Source organism: Heloderma suspectum, chromosome 6, assembly GCF_057233095.1.
Source record: "Heloderma suspectum isolate Gila_16-S chromosome 6, 16-S_ref, whole genome shotgun sequence".
Taxonomy (NCBI): domain Eukaryota; kingdom Metazoa; phylum Chordata; class Lepidosauria; order Squamata; family Helodermatidae; genus Heloderma; species Heloderma suspectum.
Window position 1 is genome coordinate 70,624,101 of NC_139463.1, and position 22,323 is coordinate 70,646,423.

General features: G+C 47.0%; 1 protein-coding gene across 7 annotated transcripts in view; it reads right to left on the bottom strand.

Moving 5' to 3' along the window:
* Positions 1-21,908, bottom strand: part of KAT7 (lysine acetyltransferase 7) — a 65,824-nt gene extending 43,916 nt beyond the window's left edge. For 4 of the 7 annotated variants that reach the window (XR_014783836.1, XR_014783837.1, XR_014783838.1 and 1 more), the window contains exons 1-10: positions 21,599-21,904; positions 17,088-17,235; positions 15,904-16,080; positions 15,091-15,330; positions 14,908-14,990; positions 11,655-11,744; positions 9,902-10,000; positions 8,796-8,906; positions 3,064-3,255; positions 1,927-2,016 (exon numbers count right to left, since the gene is read on the bottom strand). Coding sequence is in view for 4 of the 7 variants with exons in the window: in XM_084804787.1 (XP_084660913.1) it covers positions 1,927-2,016; positions 3,064-3,255; positions 8,796-8,906; positions 9,902-10,000; positions 11,655-11,744; positions 14,908-14,990; positions 15,091-15,330; positions 15,904-16,080; positions 17,088-17,235; positions 21,599-21,613 (1,245 nt within the window). In the remaining 3 variants the exon portion in view is untranslated. Of the gene's footprint in view, positions 1-1,926; positions 2,017-3,063; positions 3,256-8,795; positions 8,907-9,901; positions 10,001-11,654; positions 11,745-14,907; positions 14,991-15,090; positions 15,331-15,903; positions 16,081-17,087; positions 17,236-21,598 lie in introns of all 7 variants that reach the window. The other 3 variants (XM_084804784.1, XM_084804786.1, XM_084804785.1) reach the window with 3 other exon arrangements.
* Between the last annotated feature and the right edge of the window lie 415 nt (positions 21,909-22,323).

Genomic DNA, 22,323 nt, shown 5'->3' on the forward strand with positions numbered 1-22,323 from the left:
TCCTTAATGGCGCAGGTGACCTCCCTGCTGCCCCCCGGCCCTTGCTTTGGAACATGGAAAACTGAAAACCAAGTTCAGAGAAGTCTCAGACCATGAACTGAATCTGAACATTCAAACTTAACCTCTCCAAAGCATAGATTTTAACACACAATGGCTGTTTAGGATGTTAACATTTGCATAATCCATCAGAGGCCGTAGCTGTGTAGTAGAGTACCTAGTATATATATAGTACATGGTTTATATACAATTCCTGTCATTCCAACCCCAATGGTCAGAAATGCACATGGCACAGAGGTTACATAAAGGATGTGCTTGGGAAAGGGGAAAAAGGACTCCACTACAGGTCATGCTTACACTTTTCAATGGTTCTCTGTGGCCCTTCTGGGCATGAATGGAGAATGAACAGAGCCAGAGAGCGGTTCTAGACATTCTGCAGAACAAGGCAGTAATCTGAACTTGGCAGAATTCTGGACTGCACCACTTCAGACTGCAGGGGTAAATACGTGTGTATGTGAGGCAATCATATTTCTGAATGCTCCCTCTGCCCCACACACACACACAAATCCTTGTTTGTACAGATAAAGGGTTAACACAGCCCTTTCCCCTGTTGCATTTGTAAAATACATGAGGGATATGGAATCTGCAATCTGAAGCAGTACAATCCAAGAATACTACCTTCTTATTTTATTGTCTCATTCTACCCCAGATCCTTATATGCAACAAAGTAAGGTGGTCTATAGAGTCTACTTCAGTCCACAGGTGGGAGAATAATATTTTTGAAGGCTTCCTCACATTAAGAACTCCCCGCAATTAGAAAAATACCTCATCAGGGAGGAACATTCTAGACCAGAGCTCTTCTTGCTGGAAGCTACTTTTCTACTTTCAGGGAGTTTTTTTTTAACATAGGAAAGCATTTAAAAGAATGATTCCCCCACCTTCAGCCTGATGTTACGAGCCCATTCTCCTGTCTCAGGACTCTGCTTCCTCATGCCACTGCATGTGCAGATCCAGCCTTTTAGAAAGCAGATTGCATGAGGATTCTGAGTCAGAGGAGGGTGCGGGAGAAGTAGATTGCTGGATGAGGAGATGACTGTTGGGAGGGAGGGACCCTGGAGGGCTGGAGTCCAGTAGAGCTACAACAGGGGTGGGCAACATCAGACTCAAGGTCCCAATCTGGCCCTCCTGAGGTCCCCAGAGAACCACACCCCCTTCCCCCAACTTCCAATTGTTTGGTGGTTTTCCTGGCTTTTGTGCGGTTTTTTCCCCATTCTAAAAGGTTGAAATGCTTCTCCTAAGAATAAGTGGCAGTAAGAGCTTTAAGCTCAAATATGCTGGTATTTATATATTTCTGGCCCCACCATTTTTGCCTTCGACCCCGCCCACTTTGGCTTCAGCCCCACCCACTGCTGGAATGTGGCCCCCAAGAGCTTCTCCGAAATTGAATGCGGCCCTTGTGCTGAAAGAGGTTCCCCACCTCTTAGCTCCAGGAAGCCCCTGAAGAAAGCCCATGCAGGAAGGCTCCCAAGCTAAAGCCACTGCCAGGGAAAAGGAATGCCTGAGCCAGGATGTGAGGACAGCCTCAGAATCGTCATCCTGACAAAAAGGGTCTGGACATTGGAAGGAAGTGGCAAGCTCCAGGAATCCATAGTCATCTCCCCTCAATACCCTGAAGGAGTTCATCCCATCCCCCTTGGCCCAAATCTGCTTCTTTGAACCCATATTCTGACACACCACCATTCCTTCTGGAATTAGTCTCCAGTTGACAAGGATCAGAAGTTGCAGGGCTGGGAAGAATTCTGCTGGAAGCACAGCCGAATTCCGTGAGCTTGACAGGCCTACTAGTCCAGCATCGCCAAAAGGGAAGGTGTTAGACCAGCCTTCCCAAAGAGATGCCCTCCAGGAGTCAGCTCCAGATACAGACGTTACCTTGTTCTTTTTCCCATCTACTTCAAACACCGAAATGGAGCCTTTGCGGTAAATCTCATCTCCTGGAGGGTGCTTCCAGACACATTTTGCCTACGGACAGAAAACAGACCAGCGTTACAGGGAACACGGGTTACCAAACACAACAAATGGCTTTGGAAGCAAGGAGAGGCAAGAGAGAATCGCCAGGGGGAGAAAAGGTTATTTGACAGGGGACACCATCACTCTGGAGCAGAAGCAAAGGCGCCTCTTCCGTTCTGTAATCAAAACAATGGAGTGCCCATGCAGCACAGGTGACTGACCAATGTGCATCAGCGTGGGCTAGAGGAGCTGATCCGTGAAGGCGGGTGCAGATCAAATCTTCCCAGGTGCAGAAAGCAAGTTCAAATCTCGGACTAGGCAATCCAGTCATTTCCCCCCAAATTTTACATGTAATGCGCACGCTCTCTCTCTCTCGCTCTCTTTCTCTCTCTCTCTCACACACACACACACACACACACTCTGTAGTTTTATTTATTTCCCAGAGTGGTTCATACTTACACCACCATCTGGTTTGCATTATATGGGCCTTTTGGTACAGAGCATTTGTTTACCTCCTGCTGATTAGAGAAAACAGGATCACTGTTGGCCTCCCCAAGTAAACTGGCCAATCCCAGATTTTAAGAGTGGGCCCTCCCTTGACTAGAGCTTTCTAAAGAATGGGGCGGGGGGGGGGGAGAGAGAGATTGTCAGCTGTGATCAACAAGGGTGATGAGGTAAACCACTACCACTTCAGGAAGTTGGCTCAGGATTGGCTGGTCTTGAAGATTTCCAGTCAAGCGGCTAGTGGCTAGACTGTGCTATGCCCAACAGAATGAAAGATGGCAGTGCCAGAGGATGGTAACTAGGCCTCCCGAGGTGGAGGAAAAGTAGCCTTTGTCCCAAGCCTGACTGGGGGTCCTGGGGGCTACAGTCAAAGGCATCTGAAAGGCAACAGGTTGGGGAAGGCTGCAGTAACAAAATAGCAGCTCAGGGAGGAGCTGGCTGGCTGGCTGGGGAAAGCCAGGAGTTGCAGGTCTTCTTTCTGCCTAAGCACACATAGGATTGCACCCTAACAGACGGTGTGAACTTGACTGGCAAGATGCTCACTTAGGGGCTTACCATGTGCCTGCGCAGTATCGTTTGACTCTTCATGTATTTGAGGCAGAACTCGCACATGTAGAGGCGCCCCAGCCGTGCATACTCCTCCGGGTAGGGAGAATGGTACCAGGTATCCAGCTCGTAGCGGCCAAAAGCAATAGTCTTGATCATGTTGCTGCCTTCGGTGATTTGGCCCTGAAGTCGCAGCTTTTCCTATTGGCAGAGAAGAGAAAGTAGCATTAAAAAAAGAGCGTCATAGAAATAGGGAGAAATGTTTTGCCCTTTAGTGAAATCTGTCTTGGAACCATACCCTAAAAAACCCTCTGCATAAAAAAGAAAATCCACCATCAGGAAGAGGTGAATTCTGCATCCCATATAAATAAGATTGGCACATGTATATGCAGCTGCTTATTTTCTATCATTATTTCATTAGTAAGAGGAACAGCAAAGAGATATAAAAGGCATCAACGCCACACTCTGATGACTGGAAATATTAGTTGCCACACACATACTCAAGCTTTTTTTTTTTTTAGCCTTAAGGTAGGAGTTCTACAGCTTGCGAAATATAGCATCAACCACCTCTGGTTTGTATCCAGACTAAGTTAATTGCACTTTGTTCCCATGGAAATCATTGGGATTTGTCACGCTGATTTCAATGGAAACCTAGTTCTACTTATACTGCATGCCTATGCATGTCTACTCAGAAGTCCCACTAACTAGATTTACTCCTAGGTAAGTGCGTGTATAGGATTGCAGCCGAAATTAGACTAGTTCCAACTCCAGCGTGTGCAAATTCTTTGTGAGATTGTCTCCTAGAGCATGGGTGGCCAGAACGTAGATCTCCAGATGTTTTGGACTTCAACTCCCAGAAGCCTCTGACAACTTGGCCAATGGTGAGAAATGCTAGGAGCTGAAGTCCAAAACATCTGGAGATCTACTTTCTGCCCCCCCATTCTAGACAGCAGATGCAGTCCCCGCCTTCCCTTCCCACCCTCCCCCACCCGGAGACACAATACCACCTTTGGAAAACAGGTGTGGTAAACAAAAATGACACAATCCATTGAAGTGTTAAAATGCTCTCACTGCTTGTATAAAGCCCCCCCCACCCCAGCCCCCCCACACACACAATGCCCCAGGGGTCTTAGGAGTCTTTTTGAGGGTAAAAAACAAACAAAGACCTGGTTTGCCTGACATGACAACCTGCCATGGGTTAATTTACCTGTGGGGCTCAATGCATCATGCTGGACGCCATTTTTTCATGGTGTCCACAGGCTCCTGGCTTGCCATGGCTTGTCGTGGGGGTTGTTTGAGCTACCAGCATCACCTGGGTTTCATTGGCCTTGAGCATGTTGCGCCTGGCCTTGGTAGGCACTGGGAAATATCCAAAGGAGGACACTTGCCTTTCTGTTTCAAGGCTATCACACCATCAGTACCTCTCTCACTCTGAAGCAGAAATGCTCCCCACCTACTTCCCAAATAGAGAAAGGGGAAGATGGCAGCACCAGGGTAGGTAAGAATGGCATGCATGTCTCTTTCCACGTCTCATTTATGCTGAGGGTGGAACCAGGGTGGTGGGGAGGGAGGAAGTGGGCAGTAAATTATGATCCCCGGGCATCACGGTGGTTAACCTGATGCACTGTGAAGCTTTGATCACAATTAGCCACTGGAGACAGGAAATCTGGAAGGCCTACAGCCCAGCCAGTGCATTTCCCCCCCAAGACCTGAACAACACAGAGAGGCTGGGGGGATCCCAAAGATTATGGTCATTTTTCTGATGAACCCTGACACAGATCTGAAGAAATCACCTGCTGTTAACCCATTGCCTCTGTTACCAAACAGCGTGGGAACAGCCCTTCCTTCCATCCAGCTGAATAAAAATTATAGCCCCTCTTTCGAAATGGGATTTTGGAAGCGGTGGTCCACTCTCAAGGTAAATCTTGGTTGCTTCTCCACCAGCGTATGCATCCCTTTAAAGATAATTTTATCCGCTCTGTTTGCTTGATATATTTTTTTTGGAAGTCAGTCTCTCTCTCTCCCTCTCTCTCATATATATCTTCCTGGCCTGAGGGGGCCCCTCACAAGGAAAGCATCCAATGAGCTGCAATCAAACATGAGAAGAGTTTCATTCTCTTGCCCCAGGGCTTCTGGCACTCTCCAAGATGGGAAACCGATGGGTCCAGCCTGTACCTCCAGCAACTGCTTTTGGAGGTCTGACACCTCCTGATATTGCCAAGAGCCAAATATGGCAAGGTGTGGCAGAGAGGCTGATTCTGAGTGGAGGTGTCACCACTTGTAAGGATATTTCTTCCACATCAGACCACTTACAAAGCTGTCTTGATCTGTCCTGCTTTTCAGCCTGAGCCCTTGCGGCGCCTTCTCCACCCCAAGAACAGAGCCAAGAAGTGCTGGCTCAGACATAGTGGGACTGGGCGCAACTTGGCTTCCAAAGATGCTGCTGCTGCACAAGCTTCCACTATCTTTTCCTCTGTATTTTTTTGTGCGCGTGTTTTTTTTAAAACCTGAAAAAAGCAGCCTGGTCTGCTCTGAGCGGAAAAAGGGCCTGTCGAGAGTTACTGCTTCACCCTTTGCACTTTGCTCTTGTTTCAGTTCAACACTTCCCTCTCCAGGCTGCTTTTTCACTTATGGGGTGAGGGAGGTGAAAAAGTGGCTTGTGGAGGGTGGCTTTGACCTGGAAAAGGACCAGAAGGGAAAGGCACATCTTCCCACCTACGCTTGTCAGGCAAAGCCTGTCCCGAGCTGCTTTGAGTTTACAAAAGCAAAAGCAAAGCAAAAATAATTTTAAAAGAATCATGCAACGTGGCTTAATGTGTGGTTCAAGCCCCAGGCAACCTAAAACCTGTGACTCCAGATCTGCATGAACAGATAGAAGTCTGTCATTTTCTCTCTAGACAAAAAACCTGGAGGTCCTTTGGAAGAACCTGTATGTCCAGAGCGAAACTGTCATCAAGCTGACATGCTACCCCCCCGTCAGACTACATCAGTACTCGGTTTCCATTGGCAGTTTTTTCTGTTTTTTTTTAAGATGTACACACAACTTGCTTTATTTTCAAAGCTTTCCCACAAAATTGAGGGGTCCAATTTTTACCTGCCTGTCTGTTATGATTTTGACACATCCTTTGTTTGCACTTTTTAAATAGTGGCTTGGATCCAAGATCTGCCTTCCATGGACAGAAGAGCTCTGTTCACGGAAGACGCTTCTGGTTGATTTTCAGGGATCCCCCATCTTCCTAGCTTACCTCATTCAGCAGGGTTCCCCCCAACTCTCTGTGCACAATTTCAGAAGGCTGGAGGGGCTGCCATGGGAGAGGAGGCGGAGAAGTCCGCTTCTACCAGCCCAGTCACATGAACCTTTATCTGGATCCAAGCCAGTAAGTTGTTTTCCAGTAAGTTTTCAAACACTGGTTTCATCCAACACTATGGGTATGTTGCTTTGAATATTTAACAAATCTAAAAAGGGACCAACACATTTCTAATACATAAGCCTACCATTATGTGACATTTGTCACAGGTCTAGGTGCATCAGCCCCCACCCCCATGTCCTCCCCATACACACTATAATTGGCCAAAGCCATCTGGACTCATCCACAGCTGGAATAGCTCAGTCCTTCACACCTGCCATTAGGGAGAGACACACCCAGCTCCCAGCTCAAAGAAGGGAGAACAAGCTTAAGTAATCTAGTGAAGGGTTGGCTGCTGAAAAGTCCAACAAAGGGCCAAAACAGCCAGCTCTGTCTGTGGCTGTGGGACAGAGAATAAGAATAAAAAGAATAAGGGTTTGAACTCTGGGTTTGTTCACCTTGATCAAGGACACACCAGGCAGAGGGGCTTCAGCTTTCCAAGTACTGGTGAGCTGCGCCTCTAGAGTCTCTTATTGCTTTATTTGTAAGCTGTCCTAAAACAGTCCTTATTTCAGAAAAATACCTGGTTCGCACGCAACACCAATTCGCACGCAACACCGATTCCTGGGTTAAATAACCCAGGAATTAGTGTGGCTGTGCAATAGCAAGACAGCTGCGCCCCGCCTGCTCGCCACTTCCACTTTGAATCAGCTTTCCAAAACACCCAGGAGCACCCCATTCCTGGGTTGTTGCCATGACGTATGAACCCACCACTCTGGGTTGAGGGCTAAACAACCCAGTTTTAACCCAACAACAAACCTGGGTTGTTCTTGGGCTGTTTCAGAAAGGAGAAGCAGATGGGAGCCAGCATGCTCACAAACAACCCATGGTTTGTTAACCATGGGTTGTTTGATCGTGTGAACTGGGACATACATTCATTAAGTGAATAAATAAACAGATGAACAGTTGATGAGAAGCTGGCATTCCAGTTTGCCATGCAACCAATTCCACATCCTTCTTTTATCTCATTTAAGTTTTGTCTTCGATAAACTTGGTCTTCAATTCATTATATGTTCATGTTCATCTAAATGTCCAGTGACAAAGGAATGGGAAATGGTGGTGGTGGTGGAACACTCCCTGTACCCAGAGGCAGCAATCTTCCCTTAATTTCTTCAGGATTAGCTGCTCTGAGGTTCCCCTGAGACAAAGGGTGGGCTAGTAAAAGCAAGAGACATGCTTGCTTAAAGCTTAAAAAAAAAAAAGAGGGGAAGAGCTCTGGGGTCGAGAGCTCTGATGCCCAGGGACCGGGCAAATGGAATTTGCTTGTGAGCTCAGTGTACTGAGTAGATGTGAAATAACATTAACTTAAAAGAGAAAAATCCACACATCCCTCTTTAAGTGCTTTGTCCTCATGACTGTGGAGGAAGATTCAAAGCCATCAAGGAGCTCAGCTGTCAAACTTGGGACTTGACCCTAGTCACTGACCTGAACTGCATGATCACTGAGGCTTAAACAAACCATGGTGGCTTGTTTAAGCCATGGTGCATGCCAGCACATGCCAGGTGCCATTTGCCAAATTACCCACCTGGGCACAGCTTGTGTTCGCTGAACCCAGGCAGCACGGCTTGTTGGAGGGGGGAACAACTGTCAAATAATTAGGCAAATGCCACAGTGGCTTGTTTACGCCACGGTGATTGTGTGAACTAAGCCACTGTCTCTCTGTCTCCAGGCCTGAGCAGGCTCAGACACCAAAAAAGTCCCCACCACCTTTAGCAACAAGACCACTGGTCCCTGTTGGAGGTTCTACACCCTGCTGAGCAAACTGCATCTCTTCTGATTCTTTGTCCACCCTCTCCTGTCCTCCCTATGCAGCTGCCCCCAACTGGTGAACACCAACTGCCTCCAGTAATAGCTGCCCTGGTTTCTCTATTATCCTGTTTTTTACCCCTCCATGCCATGCATAACATAGACTCTGGAGCCCTTGGAGGACAAGAACCCATCTAATTTTATATAACTGTCACAGTCTACCTCTAGACCAGGGGTGGGCAGAAGGCATGTCTCCAGTTATTTTGGACTTCAACTCCCAGAAGCCCCTGCCAACATGGCCAATGGTCTGGAATGCAAGGAGTTGTAGTCCAACCCACCTGGAGATCTAGCTAATCCCCACCCCTGCTCTAGACTATTAGGATAGACTATTGGGATAAAAGGGCAGACTATAAAGCATACATCAACCCTCCTCCTTTGCTCCCTTCCTCCAGCCCTCGCTCATACATTTGATTCTGCCTAAACCTAGCCACAGGGATCCATGCTCCCTTTGTAATACAAGTACAACTGGCTTTACTGCAAGCCTCGAATGTGGAACAGTGTGTGTGCATCTCGCCCAGCCCACCTTACCAGATCCTCGGAGGCTCTCGCTTGTGCTCGCCGGAATAGCTCCAGGTCGTATTCGCTGGTCAGGTTCTCTAAAAGGGGCTCTCTGGTGTTACCGTAGGTTTGTCTGTGTTCCTGAAGCAACAATAGAAGTCACCTTTTAAAAATATGTGGCCTGGCCTTGGAGAAACGGATCTCCACAGCTCCACCACCCTCTGTCCTTTTTCGCTGGCCGCAGGAATGCTAACAAATGCTGCTCTAACCTAAGTACAAAGTTAGTTTCATGGGGCGGGGAGCTTGCATAGACTCTATGGATAGGAAGAGCTGTGTGATGTTGAAGTTGGAGGAGCAAGGATTTAGGAAAGAGATGAAAAGAAACATTTACTGCTGTCCAGTTCCTGGGGACCACGCAATAAGAAGGGTGGAGGCAAACCGGAACGGGTTCACAAGGCAACAAAGATGGTCAGTGATATGGAAAACAAGTAGTATGGGGAAAGATCAAAGGAACCTGGGATGTTTAGCCTGGAGAAGACTGAGAGATCCCACTCTTCAAAGGCCTGAAGGGTTATCATATGGAAGAGGGCAAAGACGTGTTCTTTGCTGCCCAGAAGCAGGACTAGATCTAATGGGATTAAGTTACAGGAGGGTAGATTTTCCTTGAACATCAGGAGAAACTTCTCAATGGTAAGAGAACTTTGACAATGGAACAAAGTACTCTCCCACACTGCTGGTCTTCAAGGAAAGGCTGGATGGCCATCCGTTGGGGATGCTCTAGCTCTGGATTTCCTACATTGAGCAGGGAGTTGGTCTTGAAGGCCCCTCCCAACTCTATGATCTCACACAGGAACTAAGGACAGGAAGGTCCGTGTGCCATGAGTGAAAAGGGAAGTGAAGTGGTACAGCTGGATTTCACATGCCAATTCAGAATAACCGGGTTCAAGTCTTTAGCTCAAGCTCCCCAGTTGCCATTTGAGTTCTGAACGACTGTTTTACCTATCCCAGAATTTGGGGAATGGATGTGGTGAAAAATTAATGTCCCTTGTATACATGGAATACACCTTGTGGAGCCAAAAAGGGATGTCCCCATTTTCCCATCCCCAGGAGAAAAATAATGAAGGAAGTTTCTATACCATGTATTTTTCTTTCTGCTCCTTGGTCAGCCCTGCATTCCTCTTCTTCCTCATCTCTGCTACTTTCTCTTTGTACCTCAACTGTCTTTCAGTTGGTGCCTACGTAGGTGATAAGAGACAGAGCATGTGTATAGAAAAACAAAAGGAGCTGGGCCAGTTCAAACCTGAACTGGAATGGAGCCCCTATTCCTCCAACCCAAAGAAGGGCAACTGTCAGCTGAGGGCTGCTTCCTACATTATATCTTATCTACGTGGAATGTCATATGTGTAACATGGCACAAGAATTTACTTTCTCCCAGTATATGTAGATTTGGCAGCTCAGGTGTGCAGTGACAAAATGCATGCTCTACCAATAGATCAGATTCTCGCACTACATTTCATACATAACAGGGTACACGTTTCTTACATGTGCGCGCACGCACACACACACAGTCAATTCGTGTAAGAAAAATATCTTCTATCAAGCATGTGCTAAACAAGATAACAAATTCCATAGGAGGGGCTGGCTGTGATGAGATCAGGTTCTCTCCACGTGCCCGCAGGCACACTCCCTGCCAGCAAGCCTGCAGGCAAAGAGATCCATGACTCCGATGGGTTTTTAAAATGTAAACACTTGGGAGTATGCTTTCCTGGAAGCCTTCCATGGGAGTTAGATGCATCTCTAACACACATGTGTGCCCTGCAGTCAAGATCAGCCCTTGCAAAGTTGCAGGAACAGTGTGATCCTCTACACTGTGCAATATTCCAGGATGGTGGAAGAGGACATGGTTCAGCAGTGTTGACCTGGCTGGGTTCGCACATAACACTAATCCACAGAATGGATTGTTGAATTCTGGGTTGTCATAATGTGTGAAGCTGGCCACGCTAACAAACTATAGTTTGTTAACCATTAACAACCCAGAAAGAGAATCTATGGTTTATTGTTGGGTTGTGAACCCTTGGGTTGTTTCAACCATGGGTTGTTATGTGTGAACCTAGAACTATGGGTTGTTTGTGGGTTATTTTGCCAGGCTACAGAGGTGGTGGGCAAGAGTGGTAAAAAAAAACACAGCCACTCTACAGCACCACAAAGGCATTTGGAATACACAGAGGGAGCGGGCAAAGGAGAACAAAAACAAACAACCCAGGGATTGAGAAAACAAGCCAGTTTCTCAGTTGTCTGCAAGACAAATCCCAGGTAGGGCAACAAACTATGGATTAACAATGGGTTAAATAAACCATGGGTAAGTGTTATGTGTAATCCAGGTCACTATATCTGCTTTTGTGCATTTCCTCCCAGTTTAGCACTACCGCATCAAACCAGGAGCCCAGTTTGCATGGGATTGTGCTGGATGCAAGGGATTATGCCGATGTCCATCACACATGCAGATCATCACTGCTGTAGTCACTGAATGTGAACATACCCAGTGTCACACCCCACCCCAGGTAGCATGTCATGTGAACAAGATGGTACAAGGTGTGCATTCTTTTAAAGTTATAATGGGATATGTTATATTTAACAGTTTTAGAAACAGATGCATATACTCATTTCTTGGTAAAAGTGAAGAAAGGATTTTTTTTTAAGTAAGCTGCTCAGAAATGTGGCTAGTTGGGTAAGGGCCTATATATGGTCAGACAAAATAATTTCTACATAAAATGGCCTTTGGATGTTTTTTCAGTGAAATTTGAGACATAATGATCAATGGAAATATATAGTGCTGTTAGAGTTTCAAAGACAGCGGATGCTTGAGAAATAGGTTTTTAAAAAGACTACCTGATGTCTGGTGGCATGCCTATTGTTGTCATCTTGTCGATGAGACAGCAGCCTCTCCTCCACTTGTTTATCCCGGCTCTGTGCTCTCACCTCGAAATCCAGAGAGAGAAAGAGAGATCATATAAATCCGTCCCTTCCCACGCTATGTGAGTTCATGTTCAGACAACATAAACGTGATCCAGGCAAGAGGCACAAGATCGGGGACCTAAAGCAAAGCTGGCCTTGACCCTGGGCATCTCTGGAGTTTGCAGACAGGATGGGAAATGTTCTGTGGCCGCAAGGCCTGAACTCGCAGCTGACTGAGCAGGGCTCGATCTCCAGCCAGTGCTCATCTTCCCGTGCAAGCCACACTGCCTGACCAGGAATGTCTGGCACATGATTCCAAGTAGAATCATGCAGAGCCAGTGGGAAGAGAAAAGTGCCCAGGCACATTAAGTAGCATGGATGGCATCCTCCTAGGCCACCTTCTTGAATGGTGCCATGCTAGTATCTTCCCGGACTGGTTGCGATAAAGCTTCTGCTCCACAGAGGAGTGTGCGTGAAAGGCAATACACCAGAAGCTGGCCTCGTGTGCTGCTGCATTCAATGGAGAGGAGTCAAACACACACACAGGCCAGATGACACAGAGGGAACTAGGATGCCCTGGGACCACAGAGCGGAAGGGGAACAACTTTCTGGCCTCTGGCCTCAGCCAGTGTTCAAGAGCCACTGGGAGGCTGCCTGTCCCCTCACCTCCCAGGAATAACATCATGGCAAGCGGGTGACCAGCCCAGCCCGTTCCACCAGCCAGAGAAGGAGCAGCCACAGAAATCTTGTTTCTCCCTTCCTTGGCAGAAAGGACATTCCCAGGGGGACAGCTGCCAGGTGATTGGTCCATGCAACACTCCTCCTCATTGGCTCAGGGGTGCCTGAGTGTTGGAGCCCCTTCCCTGCCCCTCCTAGTGGGGGATTCTCCCCTGGATGCGAACCTGGGACCCCTGCGTGCAAGACCAGCAGCTGTTCCATGCTGCAGAAGGGTGCCTTCTACAGCCCCTGCGCATCTCTGGCCTTTATGTTTCATCCAGCTTTTAAAGACAATTGCATTAATACAGCCTATAAAGCTTGGAAGGAAAAGGGACAAGGTTGTTTTTGGAACATTATTCATACTCAACAGTGTATAACCATGGCTGATATGAAGGAGAAATTGGAAGACCGGTTCCAGTATATGCAAATACGTCATCTTATGCATAGTCCTCATGTATTGCCAGAGGTAACACGCCCACTGACTAATTCTGAATGTCTTTTAAATTCCAAAACACTAGCATTAAAGAGCGTCGTATTGAAGCTATACATATTCTTGTTTGATTTATTTTGTGGGTCATCCAAAGCACATTGCTTTGTCCCTTTGGGACAAGTGTTTTATTTCTGGCTCAATGAAGGTAGTTAATGAAAGGGCAAGGAACTGACTTTCAAAGTATTTTCTCGGTGGCATGTAACTGCCATCAAGGCATAGAAGATTTTCAAAACAGCTTCAAATAAATGTTGGAGAGGGTGTCACAGAACTGGTACACTTTTCCACATGTGGTGATCATATCCTCTGGTAAAGGCATTTGGGGACAAAGTCTTCAAAGAAATTAACAATATGACCAAATAAAACATCATCAAGACTCCAGTACTTGCAATTCTGGGCATCTTTCCAAAGGATTTACAATCTATCCTGCATAAAGATTGTATTTCTTACCCTTTAGCAGCAGCAAGAGCAACAAGTACAAGCCTGTAGAAAAGTTCAATAGACTTTGCTATCAAGGCTTGGTTTCAGAGGCTTTGGGATCATTTATTAATGGACAAGCTTACCCAGCATATGAAGGTTGTTAAAGGCTATGCAAAACCTGAATCATTCTATGCAGTGTGGTACCCATCATTATAAGCTTTTGTTAACCTACTAAGAGAAAATAATTTCAGCTTGAAGGTTTTGCAGTTCTGTACTCTATGCATCCAAATTCACTGAACTGCATTTTATTGTTTCCTTTAACCTTTACAGGCTATGATTAGCCTATGTTCATTGTACTGAAAAATTGTACTAAAATTACAAAAATTACACACATATGCTTGCTACAAACATTTGGTGTTCAACAGCATAGAACGTTAGAGAGCCAGGGCTTTCAATCATTTTTTCTTTTCTTTTTTTTAAATTAACACCTGCACACCAAAAACAGGGGGAGGAAATATGAAATTTGTATCATGAAGCTCTGAACACTGAGATGCAGGCTCACCCGAAGCCCACAACCTGAAAGTTCAAGTCAAGTTTCAAATTAACTATTTGAAAACTCAAACCTCTTTTGACTTGTGGCTTTGTAAGAGCTGGAAGATGGGACTATACGATTGTTGTTGCAGCCAATGATTGCTGATAATAATAAGCTATTATGAATTAAAACGCAAGTCTTACTGCTTGTTCGATGTCTGGACAGCCATGAGCAAATTTGACAATACAAAGGAACACTTCTACGCACAATTCAAACACGGTGCTTTTCACAAGAATTTTGCCCCCAGCGCTGCTTATTTATTTATTTACAATATTTGTATACCACTCCATATCTAGAACAGATTTTGGAGCAGTGAACACAAAAGATAAAACAGCAAAAGGATAAAAAGATTAAAACACCAGATTAAAATTATGCTATTTTTAAAAACAGAATACCAATAAAAACTGTGACTGGTCAGTTAAGGAATGCCTCCTGGAACAATGCTGTTTTCAGGAGGCGCCAGAAACAGCACAGCGTTAGTGGCTGCCAGACCTCCAGGGGCAGGGAGTTCCAAAGAAAGGGGGCCACCACACTGAAGGCTCTTCTCCTGGTGGACCCCAATCAGGCCACAGGTCCATGCGGAATCATCAGGAGCAGGCCCTCCGATGACCTCACTGACCAGGCAGGTTGGTAATGGAGAAGGTGCTCTCTCAGGTATCCTTGTCCCATGTTGTTTAGGGCTTTGCACACTAGTACTAGAACCTTAAACCTGGCAGCCAGTGCAGTTCCCTCTTATTATGACCTATCTCAACACCCAGGGGAGAAGTGACACGTTCCACAGCAAAGCTGTGTGTCCAAATTCTGGTCACCACTTTGCTGATGCAAACCAAAGTCAAAAGAGCACAACTTGCAGGGGAGAAGCAGTAGGTGGGGAACGTAAGTGCTGAAGCCTTTCCCCTCTTGCTCCTTTCCTTCTGCAATGCCCTCAGAAGCTTACCCTCCATTCCACACATCCACAGAGAAGAAGTTACCTTGCATTCATCAGCTGAAAGGTTATGATACAGTGGGCATCCAGATATGGAGAAGTGTCGCTCATGTTTTCCCGTCAGGTGTCCTGTGGAGAGCCAAAAGAACATGACTTATGGCTGGTAATCAGAAAGGGGAACAGAAGATCCTAACCATCAAAGCTCGGATCGTGGAAGGTTCCACTGTACCTAAAGAATTGCAGCCAGGGGTGGGACATTTCATGTTGAAATTGTAGCTTTCATGGAAACGACGGCGCTTGGGACGATGGGACAGATCACTCCCAGAATCCTTCATGGACATATCCTTGGCAATGCTCTCATCGTGAGACATGTTGGGACTGGAGATATCAATGTCGGACTCTGAAGACGGGGCATTCCCAGTTGGCGTGCGGGGCGGGGACTCATCATGGTCAGCTGCGTTTTTAGTGTCTGTGTGGAAGGACAATGTTACAGAAAGAGGGCAAAGAACCCAATACCCCGGAAAACTTAACAAACTCCTCTACCTGAACCACTTCTAAGTGGCAATACTGAGCCTAAAAAAAATAATATAGTAATGCCCTCCGAGGATGATCTCCAAAGGGAGAAAGAAATCACAGAGGTAGCCAAGGAAAAAGTGTTGGAACCGCCCTTGATTATAACTGGTCATCTATGGGATCAACACAGCTACTAGGGTGTTGAAGGTAGCCTTGGTTAAGCTACTGCCTGTCAACCTAACTTGCCTGTCACCAATAAAGCACTGTATAGCAGGGGTGGGCAACTTGTGGCCCTCCAGATGTTTTGCCCTACAAGTCCCTTCATCCCTCACCTTTGGCTATGTTGGCTAGGGCTGATGGGAGTTGTGGCCCTCCAGATGTTTTGGCCTACAAGATAACCAACCTGCTGTATAGGAAGTCCAACAAAGAATGCTCTAGGAATCAGTTCAACATGCCCCAGATGCCCCATTTACTAGGAGTTCCTCATTTATGAGGAGCCCCCCTTTCTCCCCTGCCGCCATTTACGAACCTCTGTCAGAAAAGTCAACCACTTGCTCTGTTTCTGATCCAGATGAGCGGGTCTGTCGCAGTGGATATTTTTTGGGAGTCACGGGTGTGGGCTGCTGCTGGCTGCGGGTTACCCTCCTAGTCGAATAAACAGGCTCCTCTGCTCCAAATGATGGGGGGTTGCGAACCGGGCTGGAATCTAGTTTTATAAGGCGGGGGAATTAGCAGGGAGAAACAATGTTTCACTGAAGAAAACACCACTTTCAATGCCCACATTGGCAGGCCATCTACTCCTTGCTGCACAGAAGGCCTCAGTGCAGGCAGCCCTCTCTACATCAACATGCATTCTGACGTCTTCAGACAGTTAATATAGCCAGGGTTTTCAGAAGTAAGGGGTACAGTGCAAACAATTCCCAGCTGACAGATGAGCTCCTTTCTGATCCTACTCCATACCCATACTCAGACTAAATATATGAGAGACTGTGTAAGTTACAAACATGAAGTGGCATGTGCTGGGTTTGAATCTCAGCTCAGCTATCAGTTCACTGGATGGCCTTTGGCAAGCCGCTAGGCCGGTTTGCATATCATGGCTGTAAACCCTGGGTAAACAAACCCTGGGAAGTCATGAACGAGCAGGACTGAGCAACCTGGCTGCCTGCTCCCACTGCGCTGAACAACCACAACAAGGTGGTTGTTTAGCTCCACCTGGCTGCAGCTGGTGAGGACTAGTACACTCACTTGCTTCTACTCCATTCACAACAAGCCATGGTTTAACAAACCATGGGTTACTGCAACATGCGAACTCCCGCAGCCTTCCAGGGAAAGAGAACTCAAGCAACTGACCCATCAACTGATGTACAAACTCAATGCAAAGATGGTATAATTAAGAGGACATTCTCTTATAGACTTGCTGTGCGCCCCCCAAGGGGGGTATGCAGAATGCTCAACAACATACATGGCTCCAGAGCCGCACCTTGCCATGGGAATGTGTGAGGCTAAACCCAGGACATCACCAAGTAAGATCTCACCTCTGCCTTGGTAAGAAACAGGGGGATGGGGTTCTCCACCAGCTTATTGTATACCATGTTTCACTTGCCATGGGGCTGGGGGAGAGTACATTCTAGTGTTGCAAGCATCTTTTCCCTGCAAATAATCAGGAATATAAGACAGCCCACTGAACTATTTTGAAGGGACTGGGTGATCTACCTTGAGAACTCTGGCTGAGCCTAGCAGAAGAGCGGGTTACGCGTGCAGACTGGCGAGATGTCCCATCGCTTTCCGAACTGTCTGTGTGTTCTGGGTCTGTAGAGAAATCGGAGTCTTCGGTTCCGTCGGAACTGCTGCCTGCATTTCTCTGAAAGACCAAAGACCCCGGCACACAAGCCAATCAGGTTATTTATTTGGGATCCACTCCTTGAGGCTCAGCATTAACTAACACATTTAAACAAAACATAAACATCATGAATTCAAGGTAATGCTTCCTTGCATAACACAAGGCCAAAACCAGAAACATCTTACAATGCTGATGTTTTTTTAAAAAAATAGCTCAAGCTTGGGTGAATCTCCATACACGTATAAGAACATCTCTCCACATGTTCCTGATATCCAAACCTTGCATACTGTTAAGTGGGAGCTCTCAATCAATTTTGAAGGGTTGCAATGGTACATGGTGATGGAAGTGATCTCTTAAGTCAAACTGTTGACGTTTTTGTCGAACAGACCCAGCTCCCCCAGATTGAGCCTGGAAGGCCCCAGGAGCAATTCCATCAGAAGAAGCACACTCAGCTGTATGCCAGCCACAATTTCAAAACAGTTTTCAGCCAAAAGGAAAGATTAACAGGCCTGCCCACTTAATCAACATGGCAGGAGAGGCTATCACAATACCAGAGGGCAGCAGTTCTCAAACTTAATTTTTTCATGGACCACTTGAAAATTGCTGAGGATCTCAGGTGACCAATGTCTTCTGGTCTACAAATAATCAAGGCACATACCTAAACTGTATTTTAATAACATTGTTTTGTTCAACGATGGTATCATTGTCAAAACCAGCATCATATTTATGAAAGTCAGGGCCTTGTTAGCCTGTTTGATAATCCAGCCCTGGTCAAAACAGCCTCTATTACTGCAATCAGCAAAAAAAAATCAATTTCAAAGCCAAGTACAAATTTATGTATTTGTTTGTTCCTCCAATGAACCCACGGCAGGGCACGTGATCCTCCTCCTTTCCATTTTCTTCGCACAACAAACATACAAGGTAGGTTAGGGTGAGAGTTGGTGACTGGCCCAATGTCACCCAGTGAGCATCAGGGCCAAGTGGGGACTTGAACCTGTGTCTCCCCAGTCCTAGTCCATCACTCCAACGACTACACCATGCTGGCTCTCAACTGTTCTGCAATCTTTCCGTGGACTACCTGAATGGAGCTCATGGACCTCCAGTGGTCTGTGGACCACAGTTTGAGAATCTCTACTCTAGGATGGGCAAGGTTGCCATCTTCTTTATCTGGTCCTAATCCAGATAACAAGCAGCCTGACATGCAGAGAATGAACATGAAAACCTATTCCTGGCATAGAGATAGGTAATGATAAAAGCATCGCCTTCCTAATTTCTGCATGTCAGGTTGTTGTTGAAGACACAGAACGGGGGGGGGGGGGAGTGGCAACTCTACCTAGGAGTCCTGTTCTGAAGCTCCAATTTATCAGAAGCTGCCTGTGAATGGAGCCAGGTATACCACCATATTCACCCTTCAGGAACCAACATACTCAGAGCAAAAGCTCGCTTTGCAATTCCCATCAAATGCAAAGCCCAGCAACAGAAGCTGTCATTTACACATTTGTCTGGAGGGACGCAGTAAGCTACTTAAGCCTGGAAGCCTGGCTTGCCTCAAGCCTGAAACAACTGTCACCTTTGTAGAAACTGCTGCCATTGCTTTCTCAGTAGCTGGTCTCAAGCCAGGAACAACTCTTTCCTTTATCACAGCACCATGTATCTCCTGCTTGCAAACAAGGCAGCCCCTTTTCTACCAACTCAGCAGGATACAGGCACAGTCTCTTGCACTCGCGTTCTGTTACTATCAAGACATGTTTCTGACCTCTGATTGAATGGCTCCCTATTTACAAGATCATGAAATGGGAAGGGGCTAAAGCCCATCACCCACCATTCCCCTCCCACACCACAAATCAACCAACGCAATTAGGGCTGCCACCTGTTTCTGTCAGGGTTCATGTACCTTTAGTATGTGTGTGATAGGCAGGAATTTTACAGGTGCAGTGCTTTCTGGAACAGAAAGGCTGTAACAGGGAAAATCTGTTCAATTTCTACGTGTTGTGGAGCTATTAAAGGCTCTGTGATGAGGGGGGGGGAGCAAACCTATACACAATCCAGGCCATTAGCAGAGAACGCCCCACCTCGCATACAGCTGACATTACATATTTGGTAGTCACAGCACTAGCAGACACCAGGTGCACTGCAGGGAAGAGATCTGCAAACCAGATGGCTCTAAGAGGATCCAAACATGCACTGCAAGGAAAGGCAAGCATCTCAATTCAGCCTCCCTTCAGGATCTACGTAGAAGGAACACCCTCCCTAAGACTTGTAGTTCTCACAAGCACCTTAAGTTATAACATTAGAACAAATTCCATAGTTCTGCTTTGGGATTTGTATCACAATTCCTCCTCCTCGTTTTTCCTGAGATCCTTTCTCCCCACTTACAGAGTAATGATGTGTGTATCTGTGACACTACAAATGTAACAGGTGCCGGGGAGGGAGAGAAGGGAACCTGTACAGTCTCAGGAGATGAGAATTTCATTTATATAGATGGAACTCCAAACACTGCTGAAACCATGTCCCTGAAAACTACAAGTGCCATCCTGACTCTTTTCTGAGCCTTTATGACAAAGTCCATCTGCTGAACAATCTTTCAATTGTTGCCATTAAGAACCTTTAACAGAAAAGGGCACACTTTAATATAAGAACCAAAGGGCAGCTGCAGCAATGCTGACCTTAAACAGGAGTGGATCCAGCAAGCCCCCTGGACAAGAGAACAGGTGGGGTCCCATCTAAAAGAAGGTTATGAGTGTAATAAATGCATGTTCTAAGGAAATAATATAAGGGCTGAAAGACTGAGCCTTCTGGGCTTCTTATGAACAACACCTGCATATTTAATATGTAGCTGCAGCTATATATTAAGTTTCAACACTCGATGGCTCAAAAACCAGATGACAGTCCAATTACTAGGAAATAAGACCCATTAATTTCAACAGAACTCATGTACATGTAAGATGCCTGCATATAGGGACTCTGAAACTCACTCTGTTAGGACCATTCTACTCTAGTCTTGGTGTCCCCAGAAACAACACCGGAAGCTGCAGTCTTGCAAGTGTGATGATTTTGCTGTAAGGAACATTGGCCTCCTCCCCCCAGAAATACAATCCTCAGACAGTACTTCTTACATTCGTGGCCCTTTGGCCTCACTGTTTAGTTTTTTTCCTTCTCTACACCCACAAATACCTTCCAGCTGTGGATGACACTTCATGCATTTGATGAAGTGGGCTCTAGTTTGCAAAAGCTTATACCAGAATAAATTGGTCAACCTTTAAACTTCCACAAGACTCCTTTTTACTGCTGCTGCAACAGACTAACAATGAAATTCCTCTGCAATTTGTACAATTCTCTTAAGGTGCAATCCTATTCATGTTTAGACAGAGAAAAGTCTGTCTCAGGGTGCAATCCTATTCATGTTTAGACAGAGAAACGTTTGTCTCAGGGTGCAAACCTATGCATGTTTAGACAGAGAAAAGTCCTGTCTCAGGGTGCAATCCTGTGCATGTTTAGACAGACAAAAGTCCTACAACTCCCAGCATGCCACAGCCAGCCAAGGCTGGCTGGGGTATGCTGGGAGTTGTAGGACTTTTGTCTGCCTAAACATGCACAGGATTGCACCCTTCAACAGACCGCTGCAAGAACTCTCTGTAGCTTATACTATAAGCTTCAGATGCGTGGGAAATTCGGCTACAGGCTTCATGCACGCTGAAATCTGCATCCGAAGCATGCGGACTTAAGCAAACCCACGGAGTTGCACCCAAGTAGGCACAGAATTGCTACCATAATTGATCAACCATCCACTCATCCCCCACACAAGCAAGACGGACTAGGCTACGTTTTGAACCTTCTATAACACTTTCCCTCTCCTCCAATCATACATCGAGAGGGCGGGCCTTTAGATCACCCTGCGCCCCAATGGGAAGCAGAGGGAGAGGAGAGGGGCGGGACTTTGGGGACGCCAATTCTGACCAGAATCCCTAGCCAATCAGCGTCCACCTCAACACCCGCTCCCAAGGCACACAGCCAAGTATGAAGTCGTTGGGAAGCAAGAGAGACGGGGGAGGAGGGGAGAAGAAAACCGCGCCAGTAGGAAGTGATAGGGGAGGCAACCAATGACAGCTCAGCCGTGGAGCCAATGAGGAACGGAAGGAGGTGGGATACAACAATCACCGAAGGGGTGGAGGGAAACAAATAACCGTTGAGGGAGGGGGCTGCGCTTGACTGATGGCGAAGGTGGCCATTGACGTAGCGGCGGGAGGCAGCCGCAGCCAATCAAGCCGCGAGATGAAACAGGGGCTTGAAGGCCTACGTTTTTAACTGGTTTTCGAGCCTGACGGTCTAAGCGAGTAAAGGAGAAGAGAGGGGAAGGGGGTTGGCTCGGTCCGCGCGCTCTCACCTTTCTGCGCGACATCCTCGGCGGAGGCGGCGGCGGAGGCAGCGAGGGTGGCTGCGCCCCGGCCGCCGCGTTGGCTCCGGCTGTATCCGTGGTGACTGGCGTGTCTCCGGTTCTCCAGCGCTAGGCCGCGCCGCTTTGTTTTCCCTTTTCTTCCAGCTGCGACCTTTCAGCCGACTCCCTTCACTCTTCCGCCGGGACACACGACGGGGATACACACACCCCCGTCCCGCCTGTCACGTGACGCAGACAACCCTCACCTCACGCCAACGTTGCTCCGCCATCTTGGAGTCGGGACTGGCGCCTTGGAGAAGCGGGCGCCCTTGAAGTGCTGCGGCCATTTTGGTTGTGGGCAGCGCCTCCGCTCTCAAGGGCGGAGGCGGCCATTTTTGAGCTGGGCACCGCGGTGGTTCCCTACAGCAGAGGTAGAGCGACCATAGCGGCCATCGGGGTCGCATGTTTCCCGAATGCTGGATCCGCCATCTTTGGTTTGGGACCCAGCCTACGTTCTTCATAATGAAAAAAGCCATCTTTGATTTGGGCGAGGGAGGCGGTCTCTCCCCACCCCCCGGGTTGTCCTGAAAGGAGGCATGATTATCTTGTTCAGTTGCATCTGGGCTACATTAAGGCTGCAATCCAACACCCATTTACCTGGAATTAAATCCTATTAAACTCAGTGAGACTTACTTCTAAGTAGACATGCATAGGATTGTGCTGTTAGTCGATTA